Source organism: Scyliorhinus canicula, chromosome 11, assembly GCF_902713615.1.
Source record: "Scyliorhinus canicula chromosome 11, sScyCan1.1, whole genome shotgun sequence".
Classification (NCBI taxonomy): domain Eukaryota; kingdom Metazoa; phylum Chordata; class Chondrichthyes; order Carcharhiniformes; family Scyliorhinidae; genus Scyliorhinus; species Scyliorhinus canicula.
Genome location: NC_052156.1, coordinates 146,362,618 through 146,382,660, shown reverse-complemented (window position 1 = coordinate 146,382,660; position 20,043 = coordinate 146,362,618). Strand labels below are relative to the sequence as shown.

The following is a 20,043-nucleotide window of genomic DNA, read 5'->3' as shown; positions in this document are numbered from 1 at the left end:
CACACTCCCTCTATCCCTCACACTCTATCATCTCACTCTTTCTCTCTATCCCTCTCTCTGAATCTCTCCCTCTATCCCTCCCTATCCGTCTCTCAATACCCCTCTCCCTTTGTCTCTCTCTATCGCTCTTCTCCCTCCCTATCTCTCTCTCTATTCCTCTATCTCCATGTCCCTCTATCTCTCTCTCTATCCCCTATATCTCCTTCTCTCTCTCTATCACTCTCTCCCTCTATCCTTTTATCTCTCCCTCTATCACTCTTTCTCCCTCTCTCCCTCTCTCCTTTTCCCTTTCTCTCTCCCTCTATCCTTTCTGCTCTTTATCTTGCTCTCTATCACACACTCTCTCTCTCTCTCTCTCCCTCCTTCTATCCTCTCCCCCCCCCCCCCCCCACTCTATCACTCTCCCCCCACCCCTCTATTACTCTCTCCCCCTCTATCCTCTATCTCTATCCCTCTCTCTCCCTCCCTCTCTCTATTCCTCTCTCTCTCTCTATATCAGCTCCTCTGCAGCTATGCAACAGACGCCAAGAAGGACCCCAAACGAGGCTGTCTAAGGAGCGCCAGCGGACTTGGTGCCGGCCCGGAGCTGTCAATGGAATTAAATGAACAATATTATCAACAGAACAAAATGGCAAAACAGAATAAATAAATAAATCCCGGCACCGGCCCGCAGGACCCCTCTGGGAAACCCAAGCCGCGCCTGAGAAGTAGCCCGTCCCCCACGGAGCCCCGCCCCCTCACAGAGCCCCTCCCCCTGAGCCCCGCCCCCTCAGAGCCTCTCCCCCTCACAGAGCCCTGCCCCTCACAGAGCCCCGCCCCACACAGCCCCTCCTCTCAGAGCCCTTCCTCTCAGAGCCCCTCCCCACAGAGCCCTCCTCACACAGCCCCGCCCCACACAGCCCCTCCTCTCAGAGCCCTTCCTCACACAGCCCCGCCCCACACAGCCCCTCCTCTTAGAGCCCTTCCTCACACAGCCCCTCCCCACACAGCCCCTCCTCTCAGAGCCCTTCCTCACACAGCCCCGCCCCACACAGCCCCTCCTCTCAGAGCCCTTCCTCACACAGCCCCGCCCCACACAGCCCCTCCTCTTAGAGCCCTTCCTCACACAGCCCCGCCCCACACAGCCCCTCCTCTCAGAGCCCTTCCTCACACAGCCCCGCCCCACACAGCCCCTCCTCTCAGAGCCCTTCCTCACACAGCCCCGCCCCACACAGCCCCTCCTCTTAGAGCCCTTCCTCACACAGCCCCGCCCCACACAGCCCCTCCTCTCAGAGCCCTTCCTCACACAGCCCCGCCCCATGCAGCCCCTCCTCTCAGAGCCCTTCCTCACTTAGCCCCGCCCCACACAGCCCCTCCCCACAGAGCCCCTCCTCTCAGAGCCCCTCCCCACAGAGCCCCTCCTCTGAGCCCCTCCCCACAGAGCCCCTCCCCACACAGACCCTCCCCTCAGAGCCCCTCCTCTCAGAGCCCTTCCTCACACAGCCCCTCCTCTCAGAACCCCTCCCCACACAGCCCCTCCTCACACAGCCCCTCCTCTCAGAGCCCCTCCCCACACAGCCCCACCCCAGAGCCCTTCCTCAGAGCACCCTCCCCACAGAGCCCTTCCTCACATAGCCCCTCCTCTCTGAGCCCCTCCCCTCAGAGCCCCTCCCCACAGAGCCCTTCCTCACAGAGCCCCTCCCCACAGAGCCCTTCCTCACAGAGCCTGTAATGAACTCCAATTGGCTTTATTGGTTGGCCAATTGGAGTATGAGCTCCCACAATGATAGCTCATTGAGGGGGCCCGTATAATCACTGGTGTAGGCTTTGTGAGCCAGTCTTTAGTTGACTGGACTGCTAGCAGCACTGTTTGTAGCTGCTCCTGTAATATCGTTATTGTAAATAAATATTGGTGTGGTGAGGGAACTCCTGCCTCCCGTGGATTACTACAGTGGTGACGAGGTAAACTGCAAATTTTGCGGAGACCAGCTGCCGCACTCGGAGGGTAAGCCTTGCCATTTTTTTTAAAATGCCGTTTTTTGGGAGGTTAGAGGCATTCGACCCGGCTATTGAGGATTGGTCCCAGTATGTGGAGAGAATGTGTGACTTCTTCCGGGCAAATGATATACTGACGGACGAAAGGAGACGGCTTATCCTGCTGTCAGCGTGCAGACCCTCTGCTTTTGCCATTATACGTAGTCTGACTTATCCCGATGCGCCGGACACGAACTTTCCAAGAAGTAACGGAATTGTTGAAAGAGCACTACGACCCAAAACCACCCTCATTTTGCGTAGGTACAGATTCTACACAGCGAAGCGGGAAGACAGGGAGTCAGTCACGAATTTCTTGACCCGACTGAGAAGGCTGGCGGAAAAATGTGAGTTCGGCCCGACGCTAAATGAAATGCTTCGGGACCGGTTAGTGTGTGGTATAAACGACCTCACAATACAGAAACGCCTGTTGGCGGAAACGGAGCAAGACTGCAGGCAGGCGTTACAGCTCGCACTGTCCCTAGAAAAGGCAGCAAGTGGGGCGCAGGAACTACAGGGCACGCCAATGGAGGTAGATACCTGTGAGAGGGACTACCACAACGGGTCCTGCTACCAGATAGCCGCTCTCAGGAAAAACCTGAGGAATAGAGGGAAAAAGGAAAACCCCAGAACTGTCCCCAAGTCTGCCAGGACTAACTGGAGACAGAGGGAAGTACCGGCTGAGGCTCCCCCAACAGAGAAGGACCGTTCCTGGCACCAGACAGAGTGGGGTAACAACGACAGAAACCCTAGAAGGGGGTGGCAAAAGAGGAATAGCAGGTGGGGACGCAGGGAAGTACACAACCTAGACGCCCCATCCTCCTCCGAAGGGAAACAATTATATAATATTGCAACAAAGAAAGTAGAACCCATTAGGATTACCCCACGGGTGAACGGGCGGCCGACAATAATGGAAATAGACATGGGTGCGGCCGTATCAGTAATGGGAGTGGCAGCATTTAGAAAAATCAAAGATGGACTCCAGCCACTAACTCTAACAAAAACATCGACAAAACTTAAAACCTACACGGGGGAACCCCTGTAAGTTCTAGGCACGACTCATGTACCGGTGGAATATGAGAAACAATTGCTCAGATTACCGTTGACGATAGTAGAGGGCTCCGGACCGAGCTTAATTGGACGGAACTGGCTGAAAGACCTAAAATTAGATTGGATGAAAATTTTCCAGAGTGGAAGCGGGCAGTTGAGTGGAGTACTCCAAAAATACCCGGAGGTCTTCCAGGAAGGTTTGGGGGAAATCATAGGCGCCAAAGCAACTTTGCATGTAGACCCAGAAGCCCTTCCGAAATTTTGTAAAGCCAGGCCGGTACCTTTTGCATTAAGAAAGAAAGTAGATGACGAAATAGAAAGGTTATGGCGCGACGGCATTATCAGACCAGTACAATTCTCGGAATGGGCAGCGCCGGTGGTACCAATTTTGAAGCCAGACGGCTCGATACGTCTCTGTGGAGATTTCAAACAGACAGTAAACAAATACGCACTGCTGGACAAATACCCAATCCCGAAAATAGACGACCTATATGCCAAATTGGCAGGTGGGCTTTTGTTCACGAAACTAGACATGAGCCATGCCTACCTGCAGTTAAAACTGGACAAGGGCTCCCAGAAGTTCGCTACGATCAACACCTTTTTCGTTATACTAGGCTACCTTTTGGAGTGTCATCAGCCTGCGCTATATTCCAGCGTACGATGGAAAATATTCTGCAGGGACTACCGCAGGTGGCGATTTATTTGGATGATGTCTTAATCGCGGGTAGGACAAACAGGGAACACTTAAGGAACCTGGAGGAAGTGCTCAGGTGTTTCGCAAAGGCAGACGTACGGATAAAAAGGGAAAAATGTGTTTTTCTGGCCCCACAAGTGACGTACCTGGGATATAAAGTAGACGAGTCAGGCTTACATCCATTAGAAGACAGAGTAAGGGCAATAAAAGAAGCCCCAGCTCCCACCACGGTCCAGGAGTTACGATCATTTCTAGGGTTGGTAACCTATTATGGAAATTTTTTTGAAAATAGGGCGTCCATCCTGGAACCCCTCCACCAGCTACTAAAAAAGGGGCAAGAATGGAAATGGTCCACCCGCCAAAACCGAGCATTTAGGGACATTAAGGAACAGCTGTCATCTGAAAATGTCCTAGAGCATTATGACCCAAGGAAGGAGTTGGTGGTCACTTGTGATGCATCCCCCTACGGGGTAGGAGCCGTCTTAGCCCATAGAGGAAGGAATGGGGAAGAACGGCCAATAGCCTATGCTTCGAGGACCGTGGCAATGGCTGAGAGGAAGTACGCCCAAATCGAGAAGGAAGGACTGGCGGTGATATTCGCAGTAAAAAAATTTCACCAGTATCTGTACGGGCGCAAATTCACCATAGTGACGGACCATAAGCCGTTATTAGGGTTATTAAAAGAAGACAAGTCAATACACCCGATTGCATCAGCTAGAATCCAACGCTGGGCGTTGCTACTGGCGGCATATAGATACGTTCTGGAGCACAGACCGGGAACGTGAGTAGCACATGCAGATGCTTTGAGCAGACTTCCCCTCCCGGACACTCCGCCGCAAATACCAAAAGTAGAGGAGACAGTAATGACTCTAAATTTTTTGGACACCCTACCAGTAGACGCACAACATATTCGGTTGTGGACGCAAAAAGACCCAGTTTTAGCCAAGATGAAGCATTTACTGCTAACGGGAACTGGAAAGACCAGTGGAGCCCCAGATGCACCCATACTGGAGCAGAAGGGACCAAATAACCATAGAAGACGGTATCCTATTATGGGGAGCCCGGGTAATCGTCCCAGCTCAGGGCCGTCAGGCAATCTTAACTGAGTTACATCACGGACACCCAGGGGTGTCTAAAATGAAGATGCTAGCTCGAAGCTACGTTTGGTGGCCAGGTTTGGACACAGACATAGCAGCCTTGGTACGTCGGTGCCAGGAGTGCCAACAGGGGCAAAGTGTGCCACCAGCGGCGCCATTGCACCCGTGGGAATGGCCAGGCAGACCGTGGACCCGCCTGCATATTGACCATGCCGGCCCTTTCATGGGCTCAATGTTTTTGGTGATAGTGGACACCCACTCCAAATGGTTGGACGTCCACCGGGTAAACACGGCAAGCACAGCATCGACAATTGAAAAGCTCAGGGCCTCGTTTGCAACACATGGACTTCCGGAGGTATTGGTGTCGGACAACGGAACGGCATTCACAAGTGGGGAATTTGGAAAATTCCTGAAGGAAAACGGAGTCCGTCACATCAAACGGCACCTTACCATCCAGTGACCAATGGCCTGGCAGAGAGAGCGGTCTAGACACTTAAAGCGGGACTCAAGAAGCAGCCGGCAGCGCCAATAGACACAAAGCTCTCCCGCTGGCTGTTTGATTACAGGACCACACCGCATTCCACAATGGGCATACCACCAGCTGAACTCTTAATGGGAAGGCGGCTGCGAACGAGGCTGAGTCTCCTTTTCCCAAATTTAACAGGGAAAGTGGAGAAACATCAGGAGGCCCAACACAGGGGCCATTATAATAGTCGGCAGCAGAGACATTTCCAGGTGGGGGCACCGGTTTGGGTCAAGAATTATGGGAATGGACCAACGCGGGTTAAAGGCACGGTAGAGTCCCAAACAGGGCCCATATCCTATGAGGTTTCAATAGGAGGTAAGGTGCTGAAGAAACACCTAGACCAAATAAGGGCAGCGGAACCACACCTGGAGGCAGGCAAAGCAGGACCGCCTCAAGCTGGGATAGCCCAGATGGAAAGGATGCCCACACCCCAGCCCCGAGCAATTTCTCCAGATCCTGTCATCCAGTCATCAGAGTCAGAGATGGACACACTCGACAAGGCCGCCGCGACACCTCTCCCCGAGGAGGAAGAACAACTTCCAAGGAGGTCGTCAAGGAAAAGACGGGCACCTATAAGGTACACCCCGCCCACTTCGGAGGACGACCCGGCGGACGACACAGAGGTGACAGACCCAGACATGAGGAGCAGGAAGAAGCTCCGAGGAATGCCAGCTGGCAGGAATTCCTCGGACCTTGGGGGGGAGGGGTGTAATGAACTCCAATTGGCTTTATTGGTTGGCCAATTGGAGTATGAGCTCCCTCAATGATAGCTCATTGAGGGGGCCCATATAATCACCTGTGTAGGCTTTGTGAGCCAGTCTTTAGTTGACTGGACTGCTAGCAGCACTGTTTGTAGCTGCTCCTGTAATATCGTTATTGTAAATAAATATTGGTGTGGTGACGGAACTCCTGCCTCCCGTGGATTACTACAGAGCCCTTCCTCACAGAGCCCCTCTCAATGGAGCAGCTTCCCAGAACTCCTCCCCTCAGAGCCTCTTCCACAGAACCCCCCCCCCCCCCCCCCCACCCAGGCCCTTCCTGACATTCAGCCTTGACATCTATTTCTAATTTGTTACAATTAGAGGGCTAGTGATTAAAAAGGGAAATTTTGTGCTCAGGAGATGCCTAGAGAAAACTGATCTGAAATCTTGTGTGTTTCTGTCCACAGATTGTGCCTGACCGGCTGAGCATATCCAGCGTTTTTGACAGTCATTCAGACTCGAAACATTCGCTCCTTTCATTCTCCACAGACCTGCTGAGGTTGTCCAGTATTTTCTGTCTTTGTTTCAGATTCCAGCATCCGCAGTAATTTGTTTTTTCACCCACAGAATTAATGGCTGTTATTACATCTCTGACCATTTTTAATATATATTGCATCTCCTTCTCACAGGAATAGATTTTAGTAAGAAAGAAAGTGCAAGCTTGCATCTTTGCATTGGGTTGCCAAGGCTCCAGGAAATTCATCTCCTGTTGTAGCAACTCGGGAGAAAGTAATAGGGACCTTCATTTTTTTTAAATGCTTTTTTATTTTCTTTGAACATATTTGTTCATTAGTTACAGTGATGGTGATGGAGAAAAAGGCTGTTTACATAGAACATAGAGTGCAGAAGAAGGCCATTCAGCCCACCGAGTCTGCACCGATGCACTTAAGCCCTCACTTCCACCCTATCCCCCTAACCCAATAACCCACCGAACCTTTTTGGACAGTAAGGTAAATTTAAAATGGCCAATCCACCTAACCTGCACGTTGTTGAACCGTGGGAGGAAATCGGAGCACCCGGAGGAAACCCACGCAGACACGGGGAGAGCGTGCAGACTCTGCACAGACAGTGAGCCAGCAGGGAATTGAACCTGGGACCCTAGCACTGTAACCACTACACTCCCGTGCTGCCCTGAGTACAACTGTGGAAAGGGGGAGATTATGTGATGGAACCTGCAGGTATATGTTCAATTGGAGTTGACAACCCTAATTATCCAGCACGTTTCAGCAAATTAAATATTGTTATTGTGTGGTGGCAGCCTTCCACCTCATAAAATGATGGTTTGCGCCGCGTTGGTCAACTCTGTGTAAACTTCTGCTTGCTGCAACTCAGGATCCACACACTGGCATGGCAGGCTCTGCTGCATTTTGTACAGAGAAACACAGTGAGCTGTGAAGATGCAGGACTCGCCCTCTCTTTCTTCCTCTGGACTCTTCTTGGCCAGCTGAGCTTACATTTCTGCATTTTTCTTCCAAAACCCGTCCAGTCAGGTTCCAGAGGTCACAGCTGTCAGCGACTGTCTCCCAGTTCTCAGTGTCAATGCCCACCGCCTTTAAATCGCACTTGTAAGGTGTCCTTGAAGTGATGATGTGGAGATGCCTGGGGTGGACAACAGTAAGAAGTCTTACAACACCAACAGGTTTATTTGGAATCACTAGCTTTCGGAGCACAGCTCCTTCATCAGGTGAGTGAGGTTGAAATGAGGTTATGAACACTTTGGCGTTCATGACCCAGTCAGTGGCCAGTTCACCATACAGGAGGTCTTTGGATATATTGACGTCATCTAACCAATGAACAGTGGCTCAGCCAGCGCAGAGGTTGTTGGCTCAGAAATGAGTACTGCTGAAAGGATTAGCATCCTCCCAGACCTCTGGGTCGGTGACCTTGTCCTGCCAAGAGATGCTGGAGATACTTCTGAGATAGTGAAGGTGAAAACTGTTCAGTCTTCTCTCCTGCCTGGCATGTGCTCTATAATATAGTAACTGTTTTAACACAGGGAACCTGGCAGCCAGTTTGCACACAGCTGGGCAATGACCAGGTTGTGGGTTTTGGTAAAAGGTTGTGGGGTTCTCCGAAGTAACTGATAAAAGAAGAAGAATATGAACAGCTGGTGAAAAACAAAAAAAAACTGGACAGTAAAAGATTCTTTAGTTTCTTTAGGGCAGCAGGGTAGCATGGTGGTTAGCATAAATGCTTCACAGCTCCAGGATCCCAGGTTCGATTCCCGGCTGGGTCACTGTCTGTGTGGAGTCTGCACGTCCTCCCCCTGTGTGCGTGGGTTTCCTCCGGGTGCTCCGGTTTCCTCCCACAGTCCAAAGATGTGCGGGTTAGGTGGATTGGCCATGCTAAATTGCCCGTAGTGTCCTAATAAAAGTAAGGTTAAGGGGGGGGGTTGTTGGGTTACGGGTATAGGGTGGATACGTGGGTTTGAGTAGGGTGATCATGGCTCGGCACAACATTGAGGGCCGAAGGGCCTGTTCTGTGCTGTACTGTTCTATGTTCTATGTTATGTAAATAGGAGAAGATTCGCAAGGGGAAATGTGGGTCCATTACAGGTGGAGACAGGAGAATTCCCAATGGAGAACAAAAAAAACAATTACTTTCTGCCTGCCTTCACGGAGGAATCATAGAATCTCTACAGTGCAGGAGGCCATTCGGCCCATCGGGTCTGTACCAACCCTCCAAACGAACACCCTCCCCAAGCCCACTCCCCATCCCCTAACCCAAGGGGCAATTTGCAATTTAGCATGGTCAATCCACCTAACCTGCACATCTTTGGTCTGTGGGAGTAAACCGGAGCACTCGGAAAATGTGCAAACTCCGCACACATCATCACCCAAGGTCGGAATCGAACCGAGGTCTATGGTGCTGTGAGGCAGCAGTGCTAACCACTGTGCCACCATGGCGCCCATATTAGTAGGAAAAGTAAGATATCAGGATGATTTACAAGTATTTATCAGTCTTCTTTCAACATGACATGATACTTTAAATGGAAACCTAGAGAGTGTAAGGAAGATACAGAAAATCTCCCAGAGATACAAGGTGAGAAATGAGGGACTGAATTAAATTAGTATTAATAAAGAGGAAGTACTCGTAAAATTCATTGGATTGAAGGTTGATGACTCCTCTGGACTTGATGAGTTACCTCCCAGAGTGTTGAAGGATGAGACTGTGGAGATACAGTAGTGCAGCGTTTTTCAAACTTTTTTCTGGGCACACATTTTTACCAACCGGCCACCCTTCGAGACCAAACTTGGCCAACCTTCGTGACCCATGCCGGCAAACCTTCGTGACACACGCCGGCCGACATGCATGACACACCATTTTCTCTTACCTTGTTTGTTGCTGACAAAAATGGAGGAAATAGTTTTGGGTCTCTTTGGCCCCAATGGTCCCTTTGGCTCCCCGAACTTGAAAAAATAAAGGCTGCGACCATATTTTTAAAATGTGGCCGCACTGCACATGCATGCCCGATCATCGGTGATCGGGCACGCATGCGCAGTGCGACCATATTGTTTTTATCTGTTCCTGGCCATTTTGAAGGCCGCACGCAGCCAGCATTATTAAAAGCCGGCTGCTGCGGCTGTTGCACGCTGATTTGCGTGATTGGGAGCGCCGCGACGGATAGCTCCGCGACCCTCCTGCAGGTCGGGCCCCTGAGTTTGACAATGCCTGCAGTAGTGGATGTATTGGTGGTTATCTTTGGATTTTCAGATGGCTTTTGATAAGGTCCCATACAGGGAGTTAGTAAACAAAGTTAGAGCCCATGGGATTGGAGGTAATATACTGGTATGGAATGAGAATTGGTTAAAGGTTAGAAAACAGAAGGTAGGAATAAACAGGTAATTCTCAAAATGGCAGGCTGCAATGAGTGGGGTACCGCAAGGGTCAGTGCTGGGGTCACAGCTATTCACAATTGGGACAAATGATTTAGATATGGTGACCAAAGTAATATTTCCAAATTTGCTGATGACACAAAATTATGTATGTTCGGAATTTAAAAACTAATTAAACTACTGTGAATTCATTAAAAGGGACAAATTAAACTAATATGAAATTATTAAAAGGGATTATAATCAATATTCATGCCCTTGAAGTAAAAGACATCACTAGCTACATGTTGATGGAAGAGGTCAATTTTACACATATTAGTGGGATGAGTTTGCCAGATGAGCTTCGTACTCCTCAAGGCTGTGGGTGTTCATTGCAGAAGGAACAGACATTGAGACAAGATTAGATGCGGCCTCTGGGAAGATACGTGTAATAGCCCGACTGGGGCCTACGGGGTGGGAATGATTATCTTCCCCATGGTCCTTGCGGACTACGAGCTCCCCCACTGGGGGTTCGCATCCCTATTACCCTCTATATAAAAGGTCGGCCAGTAAGTCACAAACAAGAACAGGAACATGGTAGGGATCTCGGTGTTGACTGCCCGTGTCCATCTTAAAATAGGGGAGGACAGATTATGCCTAAGCTAGGAGACACCTACCTGTGAATCATGCACCACCTGGACCCAGAGATATCAGATTAATATAAACCTATATGCAGACAGCATTGGAATCTCAACAATGGTCTGCGTATGCGACTGTCAATGTATAAAGGTACTTCACTTCTATAGACTGGCAGAGTTCTGCTTTGGAGTTCTCTCCGAGGTAGTTGTCTTCCAGCATTGAATGCCAATTTCAAACTTTCACAACAATTTATACTACAGGAGAAAAGTGTTGATTGGTTGGCAAGTTGATTCTGATTGACTGAGGCATTTATACTACAGGAGAAAAGTGTTGATTGGTTGGCAAGTTGATTCTGATTGGCTGAGGCATGCTGATTGGCTGAGGCATGCTGATGAGTGCAAAGTGAAAATCTTCAACAATATTCAAGAACAATGACTGTGGAATTCACGTTTAGAATCAGTGTTTGAGGCAGGAACTATGCCAGCTTTGAAGACTAGATGTATAGTTGGTTGAAGGCAAAGGGGAGAAAAGAGTGTGAAGGCAGGATGAGTTGTAGGTGATTAGGAGTATTTGCTTATTTATAGTGTAAACACTGACATGGACACTGCCATTTGAGACTACTTAGTATGGGACTGGTAAGGCCTTTCTGAATTGTAATAATACAGTATTTTCAATGCACTGTCTCCTTATCACAGCTTCCACTTCCTTCCTGAACAGACACAGTGTCAGCTGCTGTCTGAAATAATGTTTCAGGCTTGTGATTTCCCTCTCCTGATGGCTGAGCAACCCTACATTATCTGCTCTATAAGACATTTCCAAACGTAATGAATGGAATTGATCAGCTGGAGCACCACGCTCCTTCCACCCCTCCCAGGCACTGTGAAATCTGGTCAAATGTATTCCAGGAGCTTTCATTACAGATCTTCCAACATTTTACCATCAGACACTCCCAGGATAGATACAGCACAGGTTAGGTACAGAGTAAAACTCCCCCTATATTGTTCCATCGAACACTGCCAGGGATAGGTATAGCATGTGTTAAATAACACTAACTTCTCATTCACAGGGTGAAAGGTCAGAGTGCAAACCCAGTCACCCACTGGGTTAAATTGGATAAAACATTGTCCAATGATGCAAAGCGAACTTGTGTGAACTGCTGGAAAATTAAATTCTGACATTTCCCATTCTAGTGTGGGATGGTAACTGTATAATGGCAGGTGCAAGGCTCACAGGAATAACAAAGGCTTTTCACTACTACAGAAGAGTGGGAATACACCATTCATTTGGTGTATCGAGCACGAGGCTTAGGATCACCACTGTGGGAACAAAGGAAGAAAAAAGAGGAAATAGTTTCACACAAAGGGTTAGGAAAACATGAGCAATTTAATACAAGGTGGCAATGAGGCAGAGACCAACATCACATTTATAAAGGAATCAAATGAGGATTTGAACATTTTATTTAGCTTATGCAGAGTCAGCGTATAATTCTAGCATTTTGGAGAGTTTTGTGAGCAAACAGCACAGCTCCGTAGGTAGTTTTGTTAGTTGGAATAATTCTGCAATACGGGTCATGGTTTGTATTTCTCCATAAACGATATCTGTCATCATCACGAAGGCTCCACCAGTGAAGGTTTAAGGCAAACTGCTGCTATCCGGTTCAGCTGTAATTAAGAAATGGCCAACTGGCCAGTTGATTGTGTCAGGTTGATGGGCCGTCAAGTCAGGGACTATATAGTAATTTAGAGAACATCTGCAGTCCATGTCATGGCAACCTATCATGAAGGAAAAGTCAAAAGGAAAGTTTGACTGTCAGAGTGAACAATTTTTTGTGAAACCAAATAAGGGATACTTGGACTGCAGGACCAGGGTCAGGTGAGGGTATGCTGGTGGTGATCATCACTCCCGCCGGTGGCTGAGGGCCACAGTATGCATATTCACCAAATAAACAATGAGCAAAAGGCAAGAGAGGACTCCCAGGCTCAATGTTTCATAGGCTGTCCTAAAAATAAGAAACTTGAGGGACACGGACAGTCAAAACAATGGACATTCCCTTAAAATACAGGACAATTGTCACCCTGTTGACCACACTTAGTGCCTTGAAGATAAAAGGTGGGTGGAACAACAAAGCCAATTAGCAACAAATTATATCACAATGTCCATTCACCAATTTTACTGCTGCATCTGAATGAGGAATAGTTCGAGGAGATGTTTTATCGAGGACCATTAGGCAAGAGTGGGCTGCAGTGTGCTTGACATAAACAAAAACTTGATTACTCGTCACTGAGTATCCACCAGTTTAGTTTGTGGTGAGCAAGTCCAAACAGGGCCCATTATTCCACAATAAATGGCAGAATGCAAGGACAGATGAGCAGAAAGTCGAGGCATTTTCGCCCAAGGCCGATCCGGCCAGTTTGGCAATTAGGTTAGAATTTGCAAAGGTAAAAATATAACAGGATACAGGGAAATGGTATTAGAGCAGGCAACTCTGGCTAAAGGGTTAACATTGGCAGACAGCGAGGGGCTGAACCACCCACTTTGTATGCTGGGATGTCCATTTCAATATAGCGGCTATTTCAATTTTGGGAAAAGCGAGATTTGGGTTTCAATGAGAGAGAAAACAAATGATTCATGCTTGCCAAGTACAAACTAATTGAAACGTTAAACAGTTTTAAATTCCGTGTCCAAAGGTTTGGTATTTATGGAAAGGGGTGAAGTGAACTCCAATGTGATTGGTGAGTGCTCACTGCTGTAGCTTCACATAATTGGCTGGGAAGACCCCGGCTTTGCCATGACATTGCCCATGCCACCAGCCCTCGTCAATCATCTCGATGTTTGTGATGATGTCATCGGGATCAAAAGAGATTTCATCGCTGCCCTCTGTAACACATTTTAAAAGAATCAATGGTAAATATCGAAGTTGAGAATGTGGCACAGAGCTGAACACTTTGCTATGGGGGACAGGGAACAGCAGATGATTTTTATTTTGACTCTTGAAGACAGATTTGCATTGATATAGCCCCTCTCCAAACCTCAGGATGCCCAAATCGCCTCACGGTCAGCTTTCAAAGTGTAGTCACTGTTATAATGCGGACACTGTGCACTGGAAGGTCCCACAAGTGCCAACATAATAATGAACAAATGATTTGTTTTCATGGTGTCGGTTGAGCCTGGACCTGTTGGCCGGGTCACCCCTGCTCTATTTTGAATAGTGCTGGGGGTTCTTTTGTATTACCACTGTAACCACAACTACAAAGGTCCTTCATTAGCTGTGAAGTTCCTCAGGACATCCCAAGGTCTTGCAAGGGATGATATAACAGCAAGTCTTTTTTTGTTACTTTCTTTCTTCCTTTCCACCCACCGGGGAGGGCAGATGGAACCCTCAGTTCGGCATCTGATCTGAAGGATGACACCTCTGATGGTTGCAGCTCTCCTCCGTGAATCCCAACCTTAACACCTAACTCAGGGTCAAGAGTGCTACTCACGGAGCCACTGCTGGCAACGACAGGTCGATTGTCACAGAGCTTTATTGGGGGCTAGGTGTGTAGTAAAGGTGGTTTTGAGGACTGGACATGTAACAAAGATATAAGACCACATTGTGGATGATGAACTGCGTGGGACTGAGGTTCCAGTCTCAATTATTTTGAATGGCAGATTGTGATAGGTAATGTATGATTACAAATAGAAGGAAATGATGCCTTGGTCAGATGCCATTTGTGATACTGCATTCAGTTCTGGGTATCCAAACCTCAGGAAGGATATTAAGGGTTTGCAGGTGGTACAGTGCAGACTCACCAGAATGATACCAGGGCCAAAACTGTTCAATTATTAGGACAGATTGCGTAAACTTGGCTTGTAATTCTTGAGTTTGGGAAGTTAACCAATGATATAACTGAGGTTTTTGAAATGCAAAATGATTAATAGAAACTAGAGTAGTCCTTTATTTTAATTTAAAACAAATTGTGGGATATTGGCATCACTGTCAGGGTCAGCATTTATAGTCTATCCATAATTGCCCTTGAGAAATTAATAATAAGCCACCTTGAGCCGCAGAAGTCTGTGTAGTACATCCACAGTACTGTCAAATAGGCAGGAGTTTGACTGAGCACGAATGAAGAATGCTGGTATATTTCTAAGTCACGTTGGTGCATGACTTTCGAGGCGTCGTTCCAAGTGTCTGCTGTACATAGCTTTCTAGTGGTAGAGGAAATACTGTCGAAGGAGACTTGGTGAGCTGCTGCAATCCCTCTTGTAGATGATACACACCAGCGACACAAGGTGTTGGTGGCAAAGGGAGAAAATGCTCAAGATGGTGGATGAGGTGTCGATCATGTCGATTGCTTTGTCCTGGACAGTGCCAGGTTTCTTGAATGTTATTAGAGGTGCCCTCATTCAGGCAAGTGGAGAGTGTTCCATCACATTCTAGACTTGTACCTTATAGTGGAAAGGATCTGGGGATCCAGAAGTTGAGTTACTTGCCATAGAATATCCAGCCTCTGACCTCCTTGTGAAGCCACAGTATTTATCCGGTTGGTCTGGTTAGGTTTCTGTCAATAGTACCCCCAGAATGTTAATGATGGTAGACTCACTGATGGTAATCATGTTGAAAGCCAGTGGGAGTTGGTTAAATTATCCCTTGTTGGAGATGGCCATTGCTTGGCAGTTGTACGGTGCAAATGTCACTGATCAGAATGTTGCCCAGATCTTGCTGCATGTGAGTACTGACTGCTTCAGTATCTGAGGAGCTATGAATGGAACTGGACACTGTGCAACATCAGTGAGCATCCCCATTTCTGATGTTATGATAGAAGGGTCATTGATGAAGCAGTTGAAGATGGTGGACCTAGGAGATTGCCTAGATGATTGACCTCCAACACAACCATAATCCTTTGGGTTAGGAATGACTCCAACCAGCAGAGTTTTCCTCCATTTCCATTAACTTCATTTTTAAAGAGTTTCTTGATGCCACACTTGGTCAAATGATACCTTGATGTTAAGGTCAGCTCAGCACTACAGCCAGGACTGTTTTCCGGGCTCATTGGCTTTGCCATATCCAGTGCTTTTAGGAGTTTCTTGATATCACGTGGCGTGAATCAAATCGGCTCAAATCACTGGAGTCACATACAAGCTTAGATCAGCTAAGTTTCCTTCTCTGAGGATCAATCAGTTTGGGCTATTTGACAATCAGATAGCTTCTCACTCACTTTTACTGATCCGGATTTGTAAGGAGGTTTGGACCCGACCCAGCCAGCCAGGCTGAGCGAGCCAGAGGCTATGCTGCAATTATTGTCTTTCTGTTGACGAAAGCACCCGACTCATCCACTGGCACTTTTATGGCCACATGCATGCAATCTATGGCAGCCTGGTGATGGAGAAAGACAATAATTGCAGCGTAGCCTCTGGCTCGCTCAGCCTGGCTGGCTGGGTCGGTCTGAAAATGATTGAAGTCACAGAGCCGTCTGAACAGAGTGTCAGTAACCAGCTTGATGCAGCTAGGAAGCAGATCAGGAAACTCCACATAGATCTCCCGCTGACCTTTGGAAAGAACAGGATGTGAAACCACTCAGGGTCATTGGAACCTTAAGAGCCACTGGCATTGGCTGGCCACCTACACAGTTTGAGGCGATCTCTGGTAAATGGAGGTCACAGTGTCCCTAGAGAGATGGAGCCTTCTTCAGTGCTGGACTTCAGACATGTGCAGGTAGCAGGAGTGTTGCCTGTAAACTCTGTCTGCAGGATAAAGGCATCTTCTGCAGACCCTTCTGACTTGCTGGCTCTGCACCCATCTTTCCACAGATCGCTCTCTGGGACACTGCCTGTGGGCACTTGTGGCTCTCTCCTGCTCCCGACAGCAGAGTACACAGTCCCCATTTTCTGAAATACAGACTGTACAGGATAGAGCACTGAAAGGGGAGGGGGCTCGACATGAAGCTTGCAAGAAAGCTTGTAAGCCAAAGGGTCTTCCAGAAAACACAGGAAATGCAATGAACTGTCTGCAAAGCAACTACAATCAACTTTCACCTAAACTCCAACCTACTCACAGAGCCATGGTTTAGGTCGACTTTTATCCCACCCTGAATTGTGTATCAATTAAGAATGGGATGGCTCCCTGTCCATGCGGCCTGTGCGTCAACTGCTGAATCTCACAGGCCATGGGAAATTGCAGGCAAATGCCTATTTAATGGACTTAATTGACAGTTTAATTGACAGCAGGCATGTTTCCAACTTATGCATGCACCTGCTGACTGGAATTCAGCGCAACGTTGTTGGGATGTCTGCCTGACTTGTTCTCACGCAATTACACCCGACATCAGGTCAGCCACACGCCCGCTCCTGGAGTGTATAATTCTGACTCTTGTTCTGAAATTGACGGGGGAAACAATTTCCCTCCGTCTACCCTCTCATCTCCTTTGTTACTCTTAAACACATCAATGGAAATTGATGAAATGCAAACTAGTTGATACAACCTGTCCTCATAATTTAAGCTCCAAAGCTCATGCTGACTAAATGACTGGAATCCAGAAGACCTGGACATAAACTGGAAATTGGTAATGAACCATTCAGGATTAAAATTAGGCAACACCTTTTTCCACCCAAAGACTTTCTGGAACTTTCTCCCAGAAGGCTGGAGGTCACTTGGAAAATTACAAGACTGAGATTGCGGATTTTGATGAGGCAGGGGCATCAAGGAATGTGGAGAAAAGGTGGACAAAAAGTTGAAGTATGAACCAGCCAAGATCTAGTAAAATGGGCGAAGAGGGTGGAGGGACTGAGTGATTCACTGCTCCTACAGGCAGCCAACTGAGAGATGGCATGGAGGAGCACTGCCACACTGCAGGGAGCAGGTTTCTACCCTCGACTCCATCAGGGACTGGCCAGTGGAAGCTAAGCTGGGATGAATTGTGCCGAATATATTGCTCGCAAATGCATTTATTTCCCATTGCTGACCTACCTCCTTGGTAATCGTACAAAGCAACCGCAGTCAGACCATTATCTGCAATGTCATAAATATTCTCTGTATCTGTGGACAAATTGCAACAGGAAGATTTTTAGCAGCAGGATCAGATGAAGAAGGTCTAATATTTATCATTTCAACTGCAGCTACCCACTTTCTAACCATACTGTTCAACCCTTCTACTTATCTTTCCTCCATATCCCCCAACTATACTTATCTACATATTCCCCGACGCCACATTTGCCCCCATATGCCCAATCCCATCTCCCCCCCCGTATCCCCAACTGTATTTCGCTCCATATCCCCCAATAATTCCAATCCAACTTCTCCCCATCTCCTCAAACCCACTTTTCCCCACAGCACAGTTCAGCAGCACACATCCCTTACACCCATACAGATGGATTTTCAGGAGTTAGTGGGAGTATCTCACCAGCTTCGGCCATTTCCTGGCATGGTTCCAGCTCCTCATAATCTCCTTGATGGTCCACATCTTCCTTTGGGGCGGGCTGTTGAGATAATTCCACGATGTTTTCATAGTCGTCATCGTTCCCCTCCTACAATGAGAAGAACAATGGACAGACAGGTAATTGGTAGCCAAATATCACAGTCGCCCGATCATGGCCAGGCTAGAATCTGGCTATGCTGTAACCAGCTCTCCACAGCGGGGTACCTGAGAGGGGAACCCAGTCAGGATTCCTGTTCCTCACCCAGGACCTCTGCTGTCCCAGGGAAGGTGCAGCACAAGGTTAGATACAGAGTAAAGCTCCCTCTACACTGTCCTAACAAACTCTCTCAGGGAAGGTGCAGCACAAGGTTAGATACAGAGTAAAGCTCCCTCTGCTGTGTATCCACAATGGGTGACACTGCAGTGGAGTGCCACAAATGTAGGGTCAGTGTGTTTCTCCATGTCCCAGGGCTGCCATCCTGTGGTCTTCAATTGCTGATTGGTTCCAAAATGGTGATTTTTTTTTTTTTGCTGAGTAAGCATGGTGACTGGGAGCTTCTTTGTAATTGCTCAAAGTCATTTTATGCGGGAATACTAGTTTGAGGAGAAAATGCTAGAAAAAGCACAAGAAGCTCTCTGCTGAAGTTTTAATACAGCAGGGTAGCATGGTGGTTAGCATAAATGCTTCACAGCTCCAGGGTCCCAGGTTCGATTCCCGGCTGGGTCACTGTCTGTGTGGAGTCTGCACATCCTCCCCGTGTGTGCGTGGGTTTCCTCCGGGTGCTCCGGTTTCCTCCCACAGTCCAAAGATGTGCAGGTTAGGTGGATTGGCCATGATAAATTGCCCGTAGTGTCCTAATAAAAAGTAAGGTTAAGGGGTGGGTTGTTGGGTTACGGGTATAGGGTGGATACGTGGGTTTGAGTAGGGTGATCATGGCTCGGCACAACATTGAGGGCCGAAGGGCCTGTTCTGTGCTGTACTGTTCTATGTTCTAATACTGTGCTTGCTTTGTCTTTCAATCACTGCTGATCAGAGCCCATTACCTGACCGTAAGTATCAGGATCATCATAGATAGGGGCATCTTCTGGCACCGGCTCCGGTTCTGGCTGTAGTTTTGGCACCGGCTCCGGTTCTGGCTGTAGTTTTGGCTCCGGTTTTGGCACCGGCTCCGGTTCCGGTTCTGCCTCCGGCTGTAGTTCTGGCTCTGGCTCCAGTTTATTTACTGGTTTCTGACCTCTGGTCCGAGGAACTGGTGGAGGCCGATTGGTCCTCTCGGGTTCTGGTGCTTCTGCCTCTTTCTCCTGCTTCAGTCGCTCCTGTGAGAGAAAGGGGGTCAAAGGGCAAGGTTTGAGGACACCTTTGAGCCCAACTACATCATACGAGCGATCAGTTCCCATCTCCTCTGATTGGTGACCTCTCAACTCCAGCTTTTCTATCATTCACCAATTTCATTCACTCTCTTTCTATTTTACCTATTCTACTATGCTCAATATTCTTTCTTCTCTTGGCTCTCCTGAGCTGAGGATGCCCTCCACCCCACTCTCCCACTGCTTTGATGGAAACCAGCTAACTTGGAACAGACCAATCATTGAAATTTCGTTGATCCTGACCAGTACAGCGCAGCCACTCATTGAACAAACTTGCTGACACCTCTCTGACCATTCAATCCCAGTACTGAGGGAGCACTGCACATTCAGAGGGTCAGTACTGAGGTAGCACAGCACTGTCAGAGGGTCAGTACTGAGGGCGTGCTGCACTGTCAGAGGGACAGAACTGAGGGAGTGCTGCACTGTCAGAGGGACAGAACTGAGGGAGTGCTGCACTGTCAGAGGGTCAGTACTGAGGGAGCGCTGTACTGTCAGAGAGACAGAACTGAGAGACTGCTGCACTGTCAAGAGGGTCAGTACTGAGGGAGCGCTGCACTGTCAGAGAGACAGAACTGAGGGAGTGCTGCACTGTCAAGAGGGACAGTACTGAGGGACTGCTGCACTGTCAGAGGGTCAGTACTGAGGGAGAGCTGCACTGTGGGAGTGTCAGTACTGAGGGTGTGCCGCAT

General features: G+C 48.3%; 1 protein-coding gene across 2 annotated transcripts in view; it reads right to left on the bottom strand.

Annotated features, from left to right (window-relative positions):
- Positions 1-11,953: 11,953 nt before the first annotated feature.
- The window catches only part of hcls1 (hematopoietic cell-specific Lyn substrate 1), a 60,935-nt gene continuing 52,845 nt past the window's right edge, over positions 11,954-20,043 (bottom strand). For both annotated transcript variants that reach the window (XM_038811685.1, XM_038811686.1), the window contains exons 12-15: positions 19,031-19,303; positions 17,972-18,095; positions 17,539-17,607; positions 11,954-13,466 (exon numbers count right to left, since the gene is read on the bottom strand). In XM_038811685.1, the coding sequence (XP_038667613.1) occupies positions 13,330-13,466; positions 17,539-17,607; positions 17,972-18,095; positions 19,031-19,303 (603 nt within the window). In that variant the 3' untranslated portion in view covers positions 11,954-13,329. The remainder of the gene's footprint in view (positions 13,467-17,538; positions 17,608-17,971; positions 18,096-19,030; positions 19,304-20,043) is intronic.